This window comes from Amia ocellicauda, chromosome 6 (assembly GCF_036373705.1).
Source record: "Amia ocellicauda isolate fAmiCal2 chromosome 6, fAmiCal2.hap1, whole genome shotgun sequence".
In the NCBI taxonomy this organism is placed as follows: domain Eukaryota; kingdom Metazoa; phylum Chordata; class Actinopteri; order Amiiformes; family Amiidae; genus Amia; species Amia ocellicauda.
In genome coordinates this window covers 15,776,794-15,797,440 of record NC_089855.1, presented here as the reverse complement: position 1 = coordinate 15,797,440, position 20,647 = coordinate 15,776,794, and the positions used below count along the sequence as shown (strand labels likewise).

The following is a 20,647-nucleotide window of genomic DNA, read 5'->3' as shown; positions in this document are numbered from 1 at the left end:
TTGCTGTAACTGATTTATGTAATTTGTTGTTCTAAAATAAACGATTGTTTCTGGATCACTGGGGTCCATCAATGAATAGAAAGCTTCCTGCCCAGTCCATACACTTACATATAAGTTCACCTACAAACAATGGTTCCATTAGCTAAGCAGTAATGATAAAGAAATGTCATGAATTCCAATGTTAAATCCCAAGCTGCAACACATACATTAGGTCTGCCTAGAAACATGAGAGGTCATTCTGATTACATTTCTCAAGTTTACCAGTTGTGCCCCTGGTGCTGCCACTTATATTAGACATCACCCATGACATCTTATCCATCTGCATTTCATCTTACAGAACTGTCAGAAGTATGGGTCTGCCCACGGAGATGCCTTTGCAGGAGAGTTTAATGTGAATTGTAACAACCAATAAAGTCAGAGAATGTGTTGAGAATTAATGCACCCACTAGTGTTGTAAATTACAACCCTAATAGCTAATCATGTTTGTGTAGAAATCATAAGTCTCTGTCTCAATACTTAAATAGGGCATTTCACTTCTAATGCAAGCTTACATTAACACAACTTGCTTTTAGTAATAAATATGCAAGTCTGTATCCAAGTGCAATCTTACTGTTCTTCTGATCACTTTTAGTGGGAAAACTCTCCACATATTGTCAACTATAATCTATTGCACATATGCCCGATTGAAGCCCATTTATTTTTGTACATACAAACAGTAGTGCCCAGTCTGTTTCACATTATAGAACAGATGGCTATAGAGCAGATTAATATTTGATATCATTTAAATCCTGTAGTCAATGCTGGTTTAATTAAAAAAAAAAAAACGCACACACTAAACCTTTTATTGTTTAGATGGTATGTGGTTGAAAATGTTGTTTTATATTGCTTGTGTTTATACACTGAAGAACATAAGAAAATCTGACAACTCGAGGATGTTTGGAGGAGATCTCTCGGGTGTATTAGCAACCAACAAGTTGGTTTATATATTTTGAATTCAGTCATGATAGATGTTTCTGTTTAAAACACTGACCACTTAGATGGGTGGCGTAGAGGATTATTCACATATCTCAGCCGAAAAGGGATAAGAAAGGATTTGGGTGAACATGAGTAAAAAGCAGATGCAACCTTTGTTTTCCCCCCAAGAAGCGCATTTTCAGCTATCCAGTTTGCCAAAAGAGCCTACATTAGATATCCTCTTCACAAATCATACAGATCTGAAGTTGGACAGAGTAAATTTGCACAGAAAAACAGGACTGCCTAGTAGGGATTACATAGATAGGTGGCATAGCTGGTTTTTTTTTGTTCGTTTTTTTAATTTTCAGGTAGGTTAGATAATCTACAAACAAAATTATTCAAATCCACAGTACATCCAAAATCAAACAAAGCACATGTTCCTTAACTGGAATCAGACTGGTGTCCCCTACCCTTAAATCAAGTGTTGACAGCGGTAGATATAAACGGTGTAGCTTCATTAATTTAATCCTAAAAACAAAACAAGTTAACAAGGAAGAGGACATTATTATAAGTTCCCAGGGAGAATCTAAATGAAGCCAAAGAGCATCAATTCCAATCAAATACAGGTGAGTTCTTTTTTACTATTATTTGGTATTGGTATTTGTCAAAACAATTAATTAAATGTATTTATGATGCAATTTAGCACGAATTGTTCCAAAAACCTGTCGACCCTGCAAAGCGGGGTATAAATAACTAGTCTTCTGTGCTAGTACTTCGAAATAATCGATTATTTATCGTTTTAAGCAGCAGCATGACCGATTATTATGATCTAAGTCGGATTTACCTACAGCATAACTAATTAATGAGATATTTAAAAACACCACAGCTCTTAAAGACTAGGCTTCTTTAGAGCAAAGGGTGAATGTTAATATAAATGAGGGCTGCCTACTTTCGACTTTAAATCTGTAAAATATCAATAATATAAGCTGTATTGCATATTAAACTATTACAGTATATTAAAATATTTAAAAAGTTTACTTATGTTATTCTCTAAAATGTTGTAGACCTATAGAGAATAAAGATTTATGCAGTGATGTTCATGTATTGTTGCTTACTAGTGTCATACAGTGGGCATTGTGTTCAGTCCCATCCCTAGTTCCTGCACAGTAACTAACCTGCGTAAACCTGACGTTGCTCAGGGTGTGGTTAGCATTACTGACAACAGGTGTTGCTTTGAGTGTTTCAACGGGTCTGGGGCTTGGAGGTCAGGCTACATTTTATTTGAAATAAACTTTGTTGCAACGTCTGATATAACGCGTGTATTTATGTGTAGTTACAATTAAACAACACTTACCCAGTTGTAAATGGCAGACACATATGTAAAGTCCACCGGCACTCTGGAGCACTGCCCTCCGCGTAGATCATTGGATGCGTTAGACACTGGTGCCCGCCCACATATGTGACCGACAGCCGTAGCCATCCAATGGGTGGCGAGTGCTTGCCGGAGCGGGTTGGCTGTTTTCCGAAGCCCCGCCCTCTTTTTGACGGGCAGGTGGCTGGCGTCCTCAGTGAGAGAGAGAGAGAGAGAGGAGAGAGGGGTGAGAAAGTGCGGTGGAGGAAAGACGGGGATAGAGAAGCCGCTCCTCGGCTCTGCTACAAGTCATGTCTGAGAAAGTCTTTCGTATGCAGGGACTCAGCTCGCACAAGTGAGAAGACATGCGAGTCAGTAGTTGGCAAAGGTGAAATACGGCAGGTGAAAGTAAACAACGTCCGCTGTCAGCCAACCAGACAGTGTGTGTGTGTGTGTGACGGTTAAAACTTTTAATGATACCGTAGTTTATTTACATCCAACCAACAACCTGATGGCAGCTACATGTGGATGATGCATTATTCAACCCCAGTGGACGTGTGCACAGTACCTAAATAGAGCCTGCACGTTTGTTTGGCATTTTACCCCACAGCTGGGATGAACTTTGGAGCCGCCACTGAGCCATGGCTGCGACCTCAAGCCCTTCCTGGGATGTGCTGCTGTTGCACTTGACTGGCAGGCTGCTGTAGATTCAACTCGGGCCACAGCTGCTGAAGTTCACCCATTTGTCCAATATACCGATAATCGGGGGAAACCACTTTTATTTTTCCCCCCAGATCATTTTTTCCCCACCTGTATACGTTTCTCCGTGCGCTCGTTTCAATGGAGAGTAAAGCCAATGGGACCCGGGCAGCGCAGCACAGCCACGAACAGGGAAACAGTGCGAGAGACCGGGTGCAAAGGTAATTTTCATTGAATTTGAGTTGCTTTCTGTATTCTCGCTACTTGACATAAAGCTCCAAATATATAGATGTGTGTGTTTAGTCCAACTTTCACATTAACATTGCTACCATGAGTTGTTTTTTTTCAAATTGCTAAAGTGCTGAAAAAGTTTAGCTACCTGGAAAAAATCAGCTGACGATTGCTCACGCAGGTTGGTTAATCATTTATTATCTGCGGAAGTATATGTACACATAGGGAAAAGCCGGGTAATAATAATTATATATAAGTACACATTTCTCAGATTGTTTTGTAGAGTTATCCATATGCTATTCCCTTATATATTCGTTGGTGTTCTTAAAAGTAACACACGCACCTATGTGTGTGTATAATTGTGTCCTTAATTAGACCAGTAATGATGGGTTGCGTAACGATTTAAATCTCCTGCAATACAGTGGTTTAACTAAAGTATTCCCATCACTTCATACATTAATTAATCCCCGACTCATTATTGAGATAACAATGCATGTCCCACCATTGACATGCTGTAGCTAGGTAACTGTATCCAGATAGGAGCTATGGCATTTATAGCTATCCAAACATAAATTGCTGATCTTAGATTATTTTACTCCAGTAAACATCCTCCAAATAGCTTTTTGAGCTTTTTCATTTTGATTGCATGAGATGTAGACATTCATTATATATATATATATATATATAATTTTAATAATTCTTTTAATTCTTTTTTAAATAAAGCTAAACTTTGAGAAATGGATCAGTATAGATGAGACTATGATTAATCCAACTTGGGATATCTGTGCACAATGTTATGGTAACTGCAGGGTCGCCCCTCCCTGCCCGTGAGAATTGCCCACAGTGGGCTGCTTCCTCCCTGGGGTGCCCTGCCAGGATCTTGCCATGTGGCTTGCCATTCAGACTGGTGACATCACTGTTGCATCACACCTTGCATTCCTTGCCGAGTGTCCTGTCGGAGAGGCCTGGTGTCTATTACTTCTGGCCCTGTTTCTGAAAGATCTCCAGGCAGACAATAATTAAACATGAATTCTGTCTGCCGTGTGTAACACTTTCAGCAGAGGTCTGAAGTTGCTTAACCCTCATCTCTTAGTCTTGGAGGCTTGGATGACGTGTGAATTTAACCCCTGTGCCATCTGGCTGATGTAATTCCCTGAGCCAGAGCAAATGGCAAGAGTTCAGTATAGAGAGCATATGCTGCATCATTGTCCTTCATTCAATCAATGTGTGTAGTGAAATGGTAATAAATGGTGGACAACAAACCAAGTGATTACTTTTTTTATAGTGTTTAAAAAAAGTTTTTTCTGTTATAAGTACTATAAGATAGGATCAGTTAAAGCGTGCAGATAACAAAATAGGGGTTCATTTTAGAGCAGAGGCTCTCGTCTCTTCGCCCGCGACCTGACCCTCAAGGGATAAAGGACTTCTGTCTCTGGCACTCAAGCAGAGAGTGCATATTCTCCTAATGATTCGCCGTGTTGCTGTCATCTCAAACCCTGTTTTCAATGAGCCCCTTTGTTTTAACAGGATTGATCCGTATGGCTTTGAGAGATCAGAAGACTTTGATTATGACTCCTATGAGGAGTTTATGTCCGTCTATCTCACCATCCTCACCAGGAGATCGATCAAGTGGTCCAAGCTCTTACAGGGAAACAGTAAAGTGGAGAGAAACTTAAAAGGTAAGTTTGTTCCTTCATACCATGACTAAGTGCTCTACACAAAAACTTATCGGAGGAGATGGAGGTCTTGAAAACCAGTAAATGAAATTTGCACAACATGTACAATTCTTCCTTGAATTTTTCTTAGTAATGCATGTTTTTGTGTTTCATGATTTTCAGAGAAGGCAGTCGAACACTAATGCAGTACTTTTTCTGAACCTGTGTTAGTGGTATCTAACTAGAATAAAAAACACATGGGTCTATGTTTTGAAGTAATATGAAACTTTTAGTTTTCAGTGTAAGAGTGGAAATTCAGTATCATTTAGAGCATAAATGAAGGAGAAAGGAGGAAGGAGAAATTCTTTGTGTCAGGATGAATAGTAAAATTTGGAGTTCAGAAGCTAGATTTCACAAGAAAATGTTGGCAGACTACGAAAAAGATACTTTAAAGAAATGTCATGTGATGTATGTGGTGTGGTTTGTGCTTTGATGCCACCATGACAAAAGATGCACGGCGTGGCAGAAGTTCATGTGTTGCTGCAGTTGCAGTGTGTGTACAGGAACAGATGCACTAGATCTGTAAATATGTAGAGCAGACAAAGACTAGATTTAATTGTTACCTACTCAGTATGTCCCTATCCCTGTGTTATGCAACCTGTCCTAATGTATCCCCTGACGCAATTTGAGTGTAAGCATTGATGTGCTTTGCAAAAGTGATGTACGCTAGCCTGTCTTTGGAAATTGCAAATTAACATTCAGTGTATTGCTGACAGTCATTTCCTCATTATAGTGGTTTAGATGTTATCTTCATCTAGTGTTAATCCTCCTTATTGCTTACAGTATGTTATGGCTGCATGCGTTCCTTTAGGATTCTGTAATAGGCTACTGCTCTTGATCGTCCTACATACTGTACCTTGAAACTTAGTCTCAAGAGACCAAAGATTCATGGGTTGTTTTTCAATTCCACCTACAATTGTGTCTAAAGCTATTCTGGGCATGTCAGTGAAAGCAAAGTTGCACACGGAGTATCATGCTACAGACAGGAAAGCTGTAAATAATTGTGCTGCAATAATTTACTATATTAATTTAACACCATGCTAATATGGATTTGTGAAGTCCATTCACAGACTTTGTTCTAATTCTGCAGCATATATTTAACACACAGCACAAATGTTTCTTCATAATCAGTACAGTACAGTACGTTAGTTGCATAATTCTGTATGGTAGGGGTCCATGTGAACTATGTACTACAGTACTAAGATGTAAGGTGTAGTCACTATTCTGCTATGCTGATACCCAGATACTGGCAAACATCTATTTAGGCTGAATGTTTCATTCAAAGTAGTAGAAAGCACATCTTCAGATACATCTACATCAGGGGGAAGCTGTTCTTTTGGTGCACTCAACTTTTTTTCTCCAGCCACACATTGTGCAATATCTATGAGTCAGGGCCTCACGTAGCTGTAGTTGCACATGTTAAAAAGGAACTTTGTATTGCAAGAAAGTCTTCAACATGTGTTTTGAACTTCCCATAATCATGCAATAAGAAAGTAATGATAATCAGATCTGTGTTCATTTAAGGAAAGGTAAGGGGTTCAGTTGACCCCCATATCAATGCATTGATATGTATATTGTTGGTTGTTAAAAAATTTTTTAGCACTAATCTGTTATCATGTTTGTTTTTCTGGGAATATTTAGAAAACGCTATGCAGAATTAAATGCAAATATTTAATCTTTAAGGCTTATGGATTCAAATAGAGGTCACTTGTGTGGTGTGGAGATGTAGAGCATTGTTTCCCAAACTTTCCAGCCTAAGGCACTTTTTTTTTTTTTGTGAGGCACACCAACCTCTCCCGCCGGCAAACAAGATTTATAAACTTAATGTCAGTGAGAAACCTGAGCTTGTCCCGATGTACAGAGTTGTTTCATTCTGCTAGAACAAATTTATAATTTTTCCGATGTCTTTTCCAAAATTCCATGGCACATCTGAAATAAGAAAAATTGACAATGATTTGATTGGGGACGGGTATCCTACTGATGTAACAATGTTGTTTAATATAAGCTCTCCTTTCAACACTGAAATGCAGTATCAAAGTTCAGAATACAGAGTCTACAATGTTATTTTGATTTTAGGTTAATTCATTACCATATCAGTTTTCACTGAAGATATGGATGTTTAAGAGAAAGTCATGAGTGAAACAAAAATTGAAAATCCAAATTTAGAAAATCTGACCAAGCTAAGTTTTAATTAGGTATACACATGAAGATCCAGTGATCTAATGGTTGCACATGAGTTGTGTAGTGAGCATTAATTGAGCACTAAAATTACATTATGTGATTAAATTGAGGTCACATTTTGCTCTGGGCTACGTTTAAAATTAGAGTCCCCAGTAAACATTCATTACGGTTTTTTTCTACTTAACCTGTAATTGGGTGTAAATTTGTTTGGGCCTGGCATGACATTTTGTTGTTGGCTAGGGTTGGGGTTCAAGCTGTTGTTTGAACATTATTCAGATGTTAGGCTAATTGAGTGCCATAACAGTTTGAACTGAAGATTTAATTACCATTTACAAAATTTACAAATTCAAAATGAGTAGAGGAGGAGTGAGGATCTGGCCAGGAGAAGCCAGTGTCGTTGCTGTGGTGAGTGACTGCGGGTGTTGTCTGTTGTCAGTGAAGAGATATGTACGGAAGGGCATTCCAAATGAACACCGCACTCTCATGTGGATGACGGCCAGTGGCGCTCAGGAACAGATGGACAAGAACCCTGGATACTACGGCAAGCTCCTGGAGGCCGAGCATGACCCCAGACTGGTAGAAACCATCAAGACAGGTAGGAACATCATGGGGAGAGGGTCCCCCATACCAGGGGCTCGTCTCACTCCCTCCAACACTGGTGATTATCGTGTTTTACCTTCACTCAATGGGTTTCAATTCAAATTAATTAATGTGCATCTCAAGGTTTATAAAATATATGCGTACAGAATTTCACTAGCACATTCAAATCTTAGGTCTAATTTATATGTGGCCAACCAAACAATGTGCAGCCGGAGGCCCCTGTCAGTGTTGCTCATGTGACTGTACGTGTGCCAACAGGGGGTGAGGAAACGATATATTGATGGATCTCATTAAATTTAAATAACATCTCCAATAAATTTGAATTTCCCGTGGCAGGGATACTTTGACAATTAATTAATGTGTTGTAATGTTGTGTATGTGTTTGTGTGTAAATAAATATATAATGTTTCATTAAAAAAAAAAAAAGTCTCTTCCATACTTAATCATCCTCAGATGATTCCTTTGACATGCATATTTATTACCAGCTCTGTAAGAGTGTGGTTTTAATATGCAGCTTTTGCAGATTGCATTTGTGGGGGACGTTGGTGCCAATAAAAGGATGTGGGTAGGACCGTAGAGTAAAATCACAGAAAAACAGCTGCTGTATGGGCAGAGGGTGCACTGTTACAACAAGTTCATATAACCCACAGCGCCGCACAGCACCGCACACAGCTTCGTGAAAGAACCTTTCTCTGACAGCTGGTGGCTGTGTGAGTGACGGATGGCAGGGGGTGCTGGAATTTCAGCTCTTCCTTTGTGTGTGTGGGGCTCTGTCATGCAGACCCACTCCCATCAGCTGCCCCTGTGCCAGGGCTTCTGTCTGTGCAGGGGTGCAGAAAATAACTCTGAACTGCTGCCCGCAACATCGCATTTCTATAGTTTTTTATCACTAGGCGAATCAGAGTCCAGGTAATGATGTAATGAACCTTTAAAGGAGTTGAACTATTATTACTGAAATCTTAATATCCAGGTGTGTGTGAACAGGGGGTAGTACAGCCAGCTTTTAAAACAGGGACTACTGTTCTTTTTTCCAGTCTCCTATTCAGGGTGGAAATAGGCTTATTGAAATGCTGATCTGCTCCTTACCCCGTAACCTTTGCTAAGCTTGACCAGTAAATCTCTCGGCCTGTGTTCTACTGATTCTAGGAGATCATCTTGTTGACACAAGGGAATACAAGCTTAACAGACTTTTGTGCTCATCTGTTTACTAACATGAAAAGCAAAACGGCATACACACAGACACACCCACCCTACAGTCACCGGACAGACTATGATTGACTTGAGCAAGTGTAGTCAGGGTGAGTCTGCATTATGTCCGTGCAGAGGGAGGGTGCTGTGGGAGGATGTCAGACATTGATCAGAGCCTTGTTTGTACTTGTGCACTTTTCTGTTGCACATTCTATGCAGGGGAGTAATATCATGTGTGGAAAGGGTTTGGCTCATTATTGCGCATCTCGGAGAAACTAATGGTGTGAGGTCAGTTTTGGGTTTAGATTTTGGTTTAAAACCACATTCTTACAATTGAGTTTCTGTCGTGATTTTTTAATTTCATCACTCAAAAGGAAACTTGAATTAACAATGAACAACATCTCCTTCAAACTGTCATTAGTAGAGTTGTAATTTTGGGAAGAATGAGGTTGCTAGACAGTACCTCAAAATATGGCATTTGTCTGGATGTATGGACATTAAGGAAAGTATAAAATTATAAATATCCCTTTTGTTGATTACAATTAATTTTTTTATGTTTGTTTTCTCTGTTAAGGTCTGTTTCTGCTGCCCTTTGTACAGGAGTAGTTGGTGTGTAGAATAATAAAGTGGTTGTTAGGGAAAATGGACTGTGTATTAAAGGGACACAATCCCAGTTTGCTGAATAAGGTGATTGTGGAAATAATAAAAAATCACTGTCAGATCGTAGGCTCTTGGAAGAGAGTGACGTGGACGTCACTTTTAAAAAGTGCCTTCAGTTGGCAACCTAACATCTCTTGCATTTTAGAGACTTATTGAATGATCTAAGTTTGGTACTGATGGGCATCTAATACTGTTTGCTGTTTTTTTTTCAGACTTGAACAGAACGTTTCCAGACAATGTCCAGTTCCGCAAAACTGCTGACCCCTGTCTACAGCAGACACTGTTTAATGTGCTGGTAGCATATGGCCATCACAACAAGAATGTGGGGTACTGCCAGGTATGTGCTTACAGAAACCCCCCACTCATATGTTTTAAAAAATGTTTTTTCAGTTTTTGATGTTTGAACTTGGTTTTCTGGGGTATATGATTCAGTTTCACACTTTCTTTTTTTAGTTTATCAAAGGAAAGAAAATTATTTGTAATATGGAGAATCATTCTGCAGTGAAAACTGTTTTCCCCAAAACATTGTCATCACTTTATCTCTGTGTGTGTGGGGGGGGGGATAATATATAGATATGTTAAACCTATCATTTAATCTGGATAAACATTACAATTCCAGCCTGAATTCTACTGGTTTGTTCAGCAAAGGATCTCTGGCTGTGTAACCTAACCCGTGGAATGTGAAACTTGGTGGGAAGCAGAACTTTGAGAAACAAGAGACACTTCGTCTCCATTGCTTTCCACTCACTGAATCTGGACGTCTGTCACCTAAAAACACACAATCTCTTTGACATAATTGCATGTGATTCTTTCAGAGCGACTGTCAAAGCAGGAACTTCAGTCAGCCAGGCTTCCGCTTTTTCATTTCTCTTCCTTTACTGAAAATGGAGATGCAAATGGCTGGACTGAAGAAAAGAACAGCCATACTCCCTCCCAGTGTTTTTATCACACTCCAACCTGGAACAGACCTTGCGTGTAAAGTCGCTGATAAAACCATAACATGAATACTAGTAAGAGAGAGGTATCTATTTAATTACCAAAGGTTATAAGGATAAGGGCGTCTGCCAAGAAATAAAAATAAATAAATAACTATACAACTACAACCACCAAAAGACTCACACAAACAATCCTTTTTGGTGGAAACATACAGAGGTCCTTTGGGGCTTTGTTTTCTGTTATTAACAAAACCCATTTGTACACTTTTAATTTTGACTAAACTCCAGCTACAAAATGCAACTGATCAATACAATGGCTAACACAGTGCTGACGGGAAGAAATGTGTTCAATTGCGAAACCCAAGCCATTGCTGCCACCTGTTGAGAAAAAACATCAGACCTGGAACTTTATTGTCAGACCTCATCTACTGTTGTTAGCAAGTGGGATATAAGTGGAATGAATAACTAAAATAATTAATTACACCCGCATTAAAGGAGCACTATACCATATCATTATAATGGGCAGCAATTTTAAGAGAAATTAACATAGTCATTGGGTGGTCAATACCTGGGGATATATAGGTGAACGCTGTTTTTATCAAGCCACTACACTTGAGGCAATGAAGCAATGATATCTGTCTCGCTCGCTGATCATTACCATCAGTGTGATACCAATTTGGCTATGACTTCAACAGGCCTGTGTCATGCTGGAGGGGACTTGTAAACTGCATTCCAGTGGGAGAGAGTACCGTGCTGCACCTTATCTTCAAGCTCATTAGTTGTTACCGCCTGTGACTGGATTCTTCTTTTCAGAGAGTTGCTTGTGTGAGCTTGTAGAGCTCCTTCCCTAAGTGAAACCTTTTTTTATATTTTTTTATGACATGGTTCTTTTCAGCCTATTACTCACAGTTAAACCCTTTAATGTGTCTCACAGTTAACCAGGTTGTGACATCCACCCAGGGAAGAGTTGGTAAGCAGTTTCGGACTGCTCTGCTTTCAGTGTTATATTGGTCAAGGTCAACAACAGACTTGTGTTGACTCAGTAACAGAGAGTTCAAGTTTAACAAAACCCAGAAGACCATGCAGTGCTCTTCAAAACCAGAGGGGGTCTTTTGAAGCCAGGGGCTTCTTTGTTCTGGAGAAACACATAATTGAATTGGGACTACAGAATGTGTGCATATTTATTTTCATCATTAATGTTTCAAAGGCAAAAATTTAATATTGTGTTGATGCCCTTAAGGGTATTAACATGTTAAATTGCTCGAGTTTTTTGATGGGCAGAAAAAAAAAAGCTTCAAAAGCTAATGTAGTCTGACATTTCGACAGCATTTGCCTCCGTTTAGTCTTCTCAGTGTTTAATAACTTGTTGTGTCTTCAGCATAATTAATTAATTGACTGGAAGCTCCTTTTTAAAATCCTTAAAGGTAGACTGGGCTGTGTTGTAAATAAAGTATGTGCATCAAAACTTCAATCACAGGGCTTGCTGTTAAAATATAATGTGTAACACAGGATAAAGTAGAAGGCTGATTCTTATGCCAGTGGGATAAATGGACAAGTGTTATTTCAGTAATATGATTTTATAATGTCAATTTCTTCATATGTCAACTGCTTTGGCTTTCATCTTGTTGTGTGTGTGTGTGTAAAGATACATCTCTCTCTCATATATGCACTAGATATGGAACATAATATAAATGTTAAAAATCTAAAATGTGTGTTAAATAGCCATTGTAGCATCTGAAGAAAATTACATTTTGTGTTGTGCTGTCTGCACCCATAGTATAGTGCGGTCTTCACAGCATGTAACTTAAGAGCTCATTCATCCAAATTACATTTGTCCCATCTTTTTATATGTTTACAGCTCCATATCTGACTTCCTCTGTGCTAAATTTAGAAATTCCCCAGGAGCTCTGTTTTCTTGGTGAAATTTTGAAATAGTTTAATCTATTTAGAATAATTTACTTTGCAAAGGAGCAGCGCAGCAAGTTTGCATCTCATGCATCAGAATGTGTGCTATAGCAGTCTGGGAACTCCCAGACTTTTCCAAGGCCAGTCCTAGTAGCAAGCCAATTTGCATACCAAGCTTTTATGTTTGTTGGCCAGCTACCAAGTTTGTCAGAATTCTTTCTCTAGCATTGGCTGCTGTATTCATCATCCCGTGCTGTTTTTGTGACTACATTTTGCACGGTTTTATATTTCTGATAATGCCTTCCCCTGCCCCCCTACCCCTTCCGCCCCTCATTTCTCTGCACTTTTTTATAAACAGTACTTTGCACCAGACATTCTGAAAACTGGCGGGGATCTGATTCAGTCTATTTAAGAAAACCTTTTGAAAGGACGAACATGTCTGAGGGACTGTGAAATTGTATGTGAGAAGTCTTGAATGGACAAGGTCATATTGAGACCATGAGCTTTCGAAGCACATGGGCATGTACCAGGCAGAGCCCAGCAGCCCTGTCAACTCTCATTTCCTCAGTTCTCCTTCTTTTCCATTCACTTCATTTCCACATCTCCTCCCAAAGGATTGCATTTATTTACTCACTATTTGGATATGAGCTATTTACAATTTGTTCTTTACAGTAAAACTTCCTGACATTTTTGAAGTTTGAAAATGAATGGATAATTTCTCTGATACTATATGTTGTTATTATTATTATTATTATTATATATGTGTAAATGGAGCCTGCCTTCTCTGCCATTTACGTCTTCCCCACTTCACAGCTCCTCTGTCACCAGTCTCCACCGTTTATGGCACAGCAGTACTTGAAAATACATAATAAACCTAAATTCAATTTGAATGATAATGCAAACCAAGAACACACAGGATATCCAGCCAATCAATTATTATCTATTATTTGAAATGCCACAAGTTTGCAAGAAAGAATAAGGCTGAATTTTTTGTCTGAGCTGCTGCTGTTGGATTTATCTTCCTGCCATCCTGCGTTTTGATTTTTCAGGGCATGAATTTCATCACAGGATACCTGATCATCATCACCAAGGATGAAGAGAAATCCTTCTGGTTGCTGGAAGCTCTCCTGGGGCGTATATTACCTGGTAAGTAGAGCTCAATAATCCCATAGAGGAGAGTGACATTTTCTTAGTTTAATTTCTGATATTCCTGCTACAGGAGTTTTTCTGCTAGGTTTTTCTACTCTCCTGTCAGTTCCCCATTGAATTGATGCAGAGGCTTTTCCCTGCAGCGGATCAATAGGAATTAGTTGTTTTTGATGTTGTTTATTCCTTCTGTTAATGGCTGTCAATTGCTTTCCATTTATTCAGACCTGAAGGTGTGAAGCGGCAATAAAAAGGCATTGGATTCCCAGACCATACCATTCTTTAGCTTCAGGTGTCAAGAATGCTATGGCAGGACTCTGTGGGTTCCCAGAGTGCATCACTGTGTTCAGGCTGGAACTAAGGGTAACCTGCGTAGGCAGCTCAGAGCAGGAATGGGGCATATTAGGATTACACACTAAACCTTGTAACTCACAATCACCCTTGGTAAGGGCTAAGAAATAATTTTTAAAAACTGAAAGTATACAACAATAAAGGTTGTACATAGAGCATTGTCTGTTTTTGTGAATATCTGAGCAGAAAAGTCAGAATCCTGTATTGGTGTTCGGACCGTGTCATACAGCAGTCAGATAAATCGCATACATTCATAACTAGGTAACTTGGGGGAGAAATGGTATGATTTTCGAGAATGTCTAGTTTATTCGTATTCGATTTATTCGAGAAGCAGATCTGAACACCGTTGTCGCAAGGCTGAAGGAGTGTGTTGCAATGCGAATGCTGCACAGAGCTCTGCTGTTTTGCGGTGAGATCTTCCATTAGTCCAGGGATGGACAGATGTGCATTGTGTGTGCTGTAATGTGTGGCCTGTCATTCATTGATTGAGCTGGTTGATACACTGTGATGTTACCCAGAGGGCCAAATGCAGGCTGTACCCAATCGATGCTCTGAAAAGGTCATTGTCATTATCCCCATTAGTGTTTTCTGTCTTTATTACCCATCACCATGGCTATGGAAATTAAAGAACATTACAACCCTTTAAGCTTTAAGATTCTAAATGAATGCTGGAAGGTGATCATCAGACTAACTTCACTATCTAGCATGTGTGGCTTCCCTTTTAAAAAAAAAAAAAAAAGTTTGTTTTTGGTTTTATGTTTTAAGCCGACCTCTTGGTTGTTTTCAAAGCCCAGATTCACATTGTAATGGCTGAGAAGGCAAATCTGTCAGTGTCCATAAACTGGTACTTCTACTTAGGTTGTATACAGTGACGAGCATTAACAATTAGAGTGAGTGTAGGAAGTGAATCCAGTTTCCTCTCCTATTGAGAGCGACCAGATGCAGTAAGTTGCTGATATGCCCTCTGTGTGCCCTGCACAATCTGGCAGATGGCAGTAGGGTTGCCTCTGGGTGGCTTGAGTGAGCAGTCAGTCTTCAGACACAGCAGGTATGATACAGAGCACGTGTTGCAGTCTAGGCCAGAGACGCACAGGGTTGCAGCCCTGCCCTGTCTGCTCTCATCACGTCAGCAGTCCCTGTGTGGCTCACCCCAGGCTGACGGGCCCTCCTGAAGCCCAAACAGTGACTGTCCCCCCGCAGCCTTGAGCACAGCGGGTATCTTCATTAAACTTTGTTGTCCTGCAGACCGATTTTTTTTTCTCCTAAACATATAAGAAAATGTTGATATCAGTCAAACAGTTGTGACATTTAAAATAGTCCCTAGGAAAATGTAATCCATTTGAATATTTTATTTTTAGTTTTGCTCTGCAAGGAGTGGAGTTTGGTTTAGTTGCTGTATAATTGTAAGCACTCTGGTCCTTGCCACACTTTTAAGATAGTTGAAAGACATCTTTAAAACCATTCCAGATAAAGCTTGTGTAACCATTGACATGCTATTAGCAATGGTAGCATCTGCATTGGGAACATTGTTAATGGCAGCAACCAACTATGTCTGTCTTGAAATTTGACCATTAAAACCCTAATGTGAAAATGTAAATGTGCCACTGCAACTTTCTTATGAATGGAAACTGCCTTTTACCACAATGTCTGGGCATTCATTCTAGAGGCTTCTGCCAAAGTATAGGAGTGTGCGCAGCAGCACTTATAATTACACCCAGTCTCCTAAGAATGTATTAAAATATGAAGTAATGTATAGGGTGGATCTGCAAGACTTGCCTTCACTAAAGACAACTGATATTCAACAACTTAACTGTGTTAAACCAGACAGGGGAGTGAAAGTACATCGTGTAGAGCAAAAAAGATGTAATCCATCCATCCATTTTCAATAACCGCTTGATCGAGTACAGGGGCACAGTGACAACACACAGCATGATGCAATAAAGTATACTGTGATATCAAATATGACGCATCATTTCATGCTGTTACAGCCATGAGTTCTTGTTGGCCTGATGAACAGAAAGTCTTCCAGAGTTCTGTCCTCTCCTGTGCAGTTTAGGTTTTCCTGTTCAAACTGCTCTGTTTCTTTGGGTCTGTGATTAACCCTTTGTGTTCCACATTGAGGAGCAGTGAATAGCAATTAAATGCACGGCAATTGAAGCAGTGTTATGAATGAGGAGAGACCCTGCTCATCTGATTTCTAGACTGTCCCCTGTTGTTCAGGTAATTCTTATGCAGGGTCTCCACAATCCACTTAGATCCTTAGCTCTCCGTAATCATCTTCTGATCATCTGGAATTGTGGTATCCTGGGATTTCTGCATTCATTAAATCACCAGGGCGTTCTTTTAATTGGCAACTGATCTATACAACATGTTATTCATTAACTCATGTAATGCTCACAAGTTTGAAAAAATGTTTTATTATTTACGGTCAGTGAAAGATAAAAGGCTGCTGCCACAAGCTACTGGTTAATGGACTGGTAAATGGATTACACAAGGTAATCGTAAAGTTAGTAGGATTACTTGCATACAAGATTATTTTATATATCTTTGACCCCCTTAACCCCAACGGAAGGCAAAATGAGCTTGAGTCTGGTGGCCCTGTTGCTAAATTTGAGACCCGGAGGCATCAGTGGTTTTAGTACACAACATAAAGGCAACATGACGCTGCCGTCAGTGACGCTCGTCTCGATGGTCACAGGGTGAGGAATACAGGGACGCGGCTCTTCTGGAGACAGAAGATCAGCTTTGACACTCAAATGATTTGAATTCAGCAAAGTGCAATACATGCCTATAGCCATAGCAGCCATCCTTCAGAGCATTCCTGCATCGGATTTATTGGTAGAAATCTTACAAGATTCATTCTTTAAATGTGATTTACAGTTTAGCTTTTGGCTCTTCTTTTAATATTTTGGCAACAATAAAGCTATGCCTTTATGACTGAGGAATGGCCTGATTATACTACAGCTTTTGTACACCATTTGCGTAAGGGGACTTTACACTGTGCAGCTTTGTGGAGATTCTTATACAAGATCAATAAAGCAACAAAACCCAATGTCTCTAGTTAAATGTATAAATGTATTGTCAGTCCTTTTTATGGAAAAAGCATGATTTAGACACTTATTGTACTGTTGTTTATGTAGGATATTGTTTTGCATTTGGCAGGGGAAAAAAAAGCATGGTTAAAGGGGGCTGTTAAATGACACCATAATAATAACGTGAAGGTGTCTCGAACATAAAACCATTGCAAATTGAGAGGCTGGTGTGATTTTATGGTTTATTTTTTCTGCTTTTGGGAAATTGTTCCTAAAGCTGTAATATAAAAAAAAAAAAAAGCCTGCTGAATTTCTTTTGCAAATGACAATTGTGATTCCTCAGCTTTTTAAAATACTTACAAAATATATTTTTCTGAATATTAATATCAGTGCATTTTACATGCTTTGCATACAGTAAATGTTATCCATTTACTTGAGAAACTAAAACTGAAGGATTTGTTTACTTTTAATAAAGCTAGAAGAAAACTGATCATTAACGATAAACTGGTTGAGCATTGTTCAAAAATGAGCATATGTTTTGCAATCAAAAATCCATTGAATGCTATTGATGCATTTCTGTTATATAATGTACAGGAATTGTATGATTATTGAATGTAACTAGTCTTTTAAAAGGGGCTTTTGCTTCAGAATGACTAAAGAAACTTTTTAAAAGAGTACTTAAAGACCTTAGTTGAACTGAAGTTATTTAATGTACTTATTGTCTGCCAGCTGTCATTACCATTTAGTCACTTGAACACTCATAAGCTGAGTATTAAGCCCTTTGTGCATCTTTTCTGCAAGTCGTTGTATATGATGTGCCATTTTTGTACATTTATTGACGAAATAGAGAAACACTTTTGTTACAAGTGTCAAAACAGGCTAACCTGTTACCATCTGCCAATACCTCACATTATAGAAATTGCACTGTTTACTTTAATGTGGCAGATGCATCTTGGAAAAAGTAAAACTGCTATTTTCTAAAATTGCGGTTTTCATTAAACTTTGAGTGGCATGTGGTGAAAAGAAAATCCAGGCACGTCTTCAGTGGTCGCACTTTCTTGTCCTTGTATATGATTTGCGTGTCACTAGTTTGTTTGCGTTGATGTTGCCGGTTCCTGAAGATTGTTTTGGCTTCTTCTGGGGGCCAGTCAGTGGTGTAAAGGCATGGTGGTGGGGGTGCTGGGCAGGGCATGGAGCTAGTGAGCAGCACTGCTCTCTGGCACAAGTCTGATCTATTTATGGATGGCCTCCTCGGGCTATGTATAACAAGGAACAAGGTCACATGGCTCTGCAATCCGCACTCTACAGCTTTATCTCCTGGGGATCTCATTAAGGTGGTGTAATAATGGCAGCATAGTCTGCCGTTTCCTGGGAGAAGAGGGAGGGAGGACTACAGATCTACGCTTTGTACATGTTTGCTAAATCCAAAGGTAAACACAGCAAACCACTTAGGATCTGTTGTGCATGTAACTGGTAATGGGATTAGGTTTATTTGTTGTATGTGATTGATGTTATTTCCTACTTTTGGGGGGTAAGAAGGGTTGTGTGGCTATAGCTTATTTTTTCCATAAGAACAAAGTTAAATACACACCCCAAACCTTAATCCTGCAGATGCATTATATATTTCAGCAGCTTTGGTTATATTCTCCCATTTTTATTAAGTTTTGGACAATAAGACTCAAGACTCCGATCCATAATATCCATTTGTAAACAACAGAGGGCCCTGCAAATGATGCGTTTTTCTCCACACAGGGGATTGACAAGCTTTTAATTAATCGCCCACCTAGAATTAAACTGAGCCAAATCTTCCCACTCTAAGGTTTATTCAGTTTGAGGACATGTACCCACACTGCCCACAGCACCTTTGATGCTGTTGATTATGTGGGATTCCTAGTCAGAAAAAAGATGTTCTTCAGGAATGACTTGGGTGTTGAGCTATGCTGCTGTTTCCTGCAGACTACTACACCCCTGCCATGATGGGGCTGAAGACGGACCAGGAGGTGCTGGGTGAGCTGGTGAGGATGAAGGTGCCAGCAGTGTCCCAGATCATGAACCAGCACAACGTGATGTGGACGCTGGTTGTGTCGCGCTGGTTTATCTGCCTGTTCATTGACATCCTGCCCGTGGAGGTGAGAGCTGGTGGTGGGATGGGGCACTGAGACACACCCAGGGTGCACAAATGAGACCACACTGATCTTGGGTAGAACAAATATCTTTGGAAAGGGGTGGCTGAAGGAGCTGGCTTGGGTTCTGTAGATGGTTCTTATCATATTCTAATTTGAAGCATCTGCTATTGACATGCAAAGGGGCCAATGTAGATGGAATGCTTTGGAGGGGCATTCAGTGCATTATGACCTGGAGTCCGGTCTTCATCCAGATCCTGTCGGCCAGAAAAGTTGCAGCCCGAAATTGGAAGCAGGGCGTAGTTGTCCCCCTTGTTGCAGTGTGCTCACACACTGGCCCATTTTTTGTTTCCCAACAGACTGTTCTGAGAATTTGGGATTGCATGTTCTACGAGGGATCAAAGATAATCTTCCGCGTGGCCTTGACATTAATCAAGCACAACCAGGCCACAATCCTGCAGGCCAGAAACTTCCCCGATATCTGCGACAAGTTCAAGGAGATCATCAAGGGGGAGTTTGTGGAGGACTGCCATGCGTTCATGCAGGTGAGCGGAACGACACTCCTGCTGCGGGCAAGATGTCCGAACACAAGGGACACCCAAACACAGGATAATCAATTCAGATTAGGTGTGATTAAACTGAAACATCTGTCAAGAAGACCTCTTCTTGTTCTTCACCGTCAGCAGTCCAAAGACAACTAACAGTCATCTCAGGAACAGGTCTCCTATTCTTGTCGAGTCTTAATTGAACTTGTTAATAGAACAATTTCAGTTCATTGTTTTAAAAATGTAATTACTGTACAATTCACGGAAGGACTCAAACTAAACACTGAAAATGAAATTGAAACGGGTCAAGGGCAACAATGCCAAGCGCTTCTTTATACCCGCACATAGAAAATTGGTTATATTATAGTACGATACCATTGTGTACCATGGATGTCAATTGAGATTCCTGTAGCGAGGCTGAAAGCAAACATAACTCTTTGGTCTCCGTTTTTTCATTCTCAGAAAATCTTCACAGAGCCTGGAAGTCTCTCCATGTCGACCATCAACAAGCTGCGAGAGACGTGCCGGGCCAGGATCATGGCCCAGGAGTCCTGAGTGTCTCGAGACAAGATGGAGGAGTTAGATTATGTAGTAATATTCGAAACATTCCTACCAGATTTGCACCGTGTAAACCTTTACCAGCTTCCATGACTGTTAGATACCTGACCAGTTTACGGCCTTCTGGAAGATTGTGTTGTATATAGTGTATGAATAGAGTGCATATATTATATTATATATATCACACACATTTTACAAAATGACTGATTATATAAATGTGCATTTGTGATTTTTACTGATCTTGACTAGTCTTAAACCACAGAGGGAAGGGAAGATTTGTAATCAGTAGAAAAAGGAACCTTTCCTTTTGGTCTTTGTACGGTTGCACTTTGTCAGAATAGAATGTAACTTTTTTTTTTTTTTTTTTTTTGGAGTTGTAATATGGCTTTAATAAGCTATTTGCACTTTTTTTTTTTTTCCTTTCCTGCTCACTCCACGATTACTGTCCTGTGTGGGAATTAAAGAGTACTTGG

General features: G+C 39.7%; 1 protein-coding gene across 1 annotated transcript; it reads left to right on the top strand.

The window, feature by feature from the left end:
* Window positions 1-2,527: 2,527 nt before the first annotated feature.
* grtp1a (growth hormone regulated TBC protein 1a) lies at window positions 2,528-20,316 on the top strand. The gene is made up of 8 exons (XM_066706325.1): window positions 2,528-3,225; window positions 4,763-4,914; window positions 7,568-7,726; window positions 9,792-9,916; window positions 13,469-13,565; window positions 18,905-19,077; window positions 19,431-19,616; window positions 20,079-20,316. Exons 1-8 carry the CDS (start codon window positions 3,146-3,148, stop codon window positions 20,169-20,171), a joined length of 1,065 nt encoding a protein of 354 aa, XP_066562422.1. The 5' UTR covers window positions 2,528-3,145; the 3' UTR covers window positions 20,172-20,316.
* Window positions 20,317-20,647: the final 331 nt, after the last annotated feature.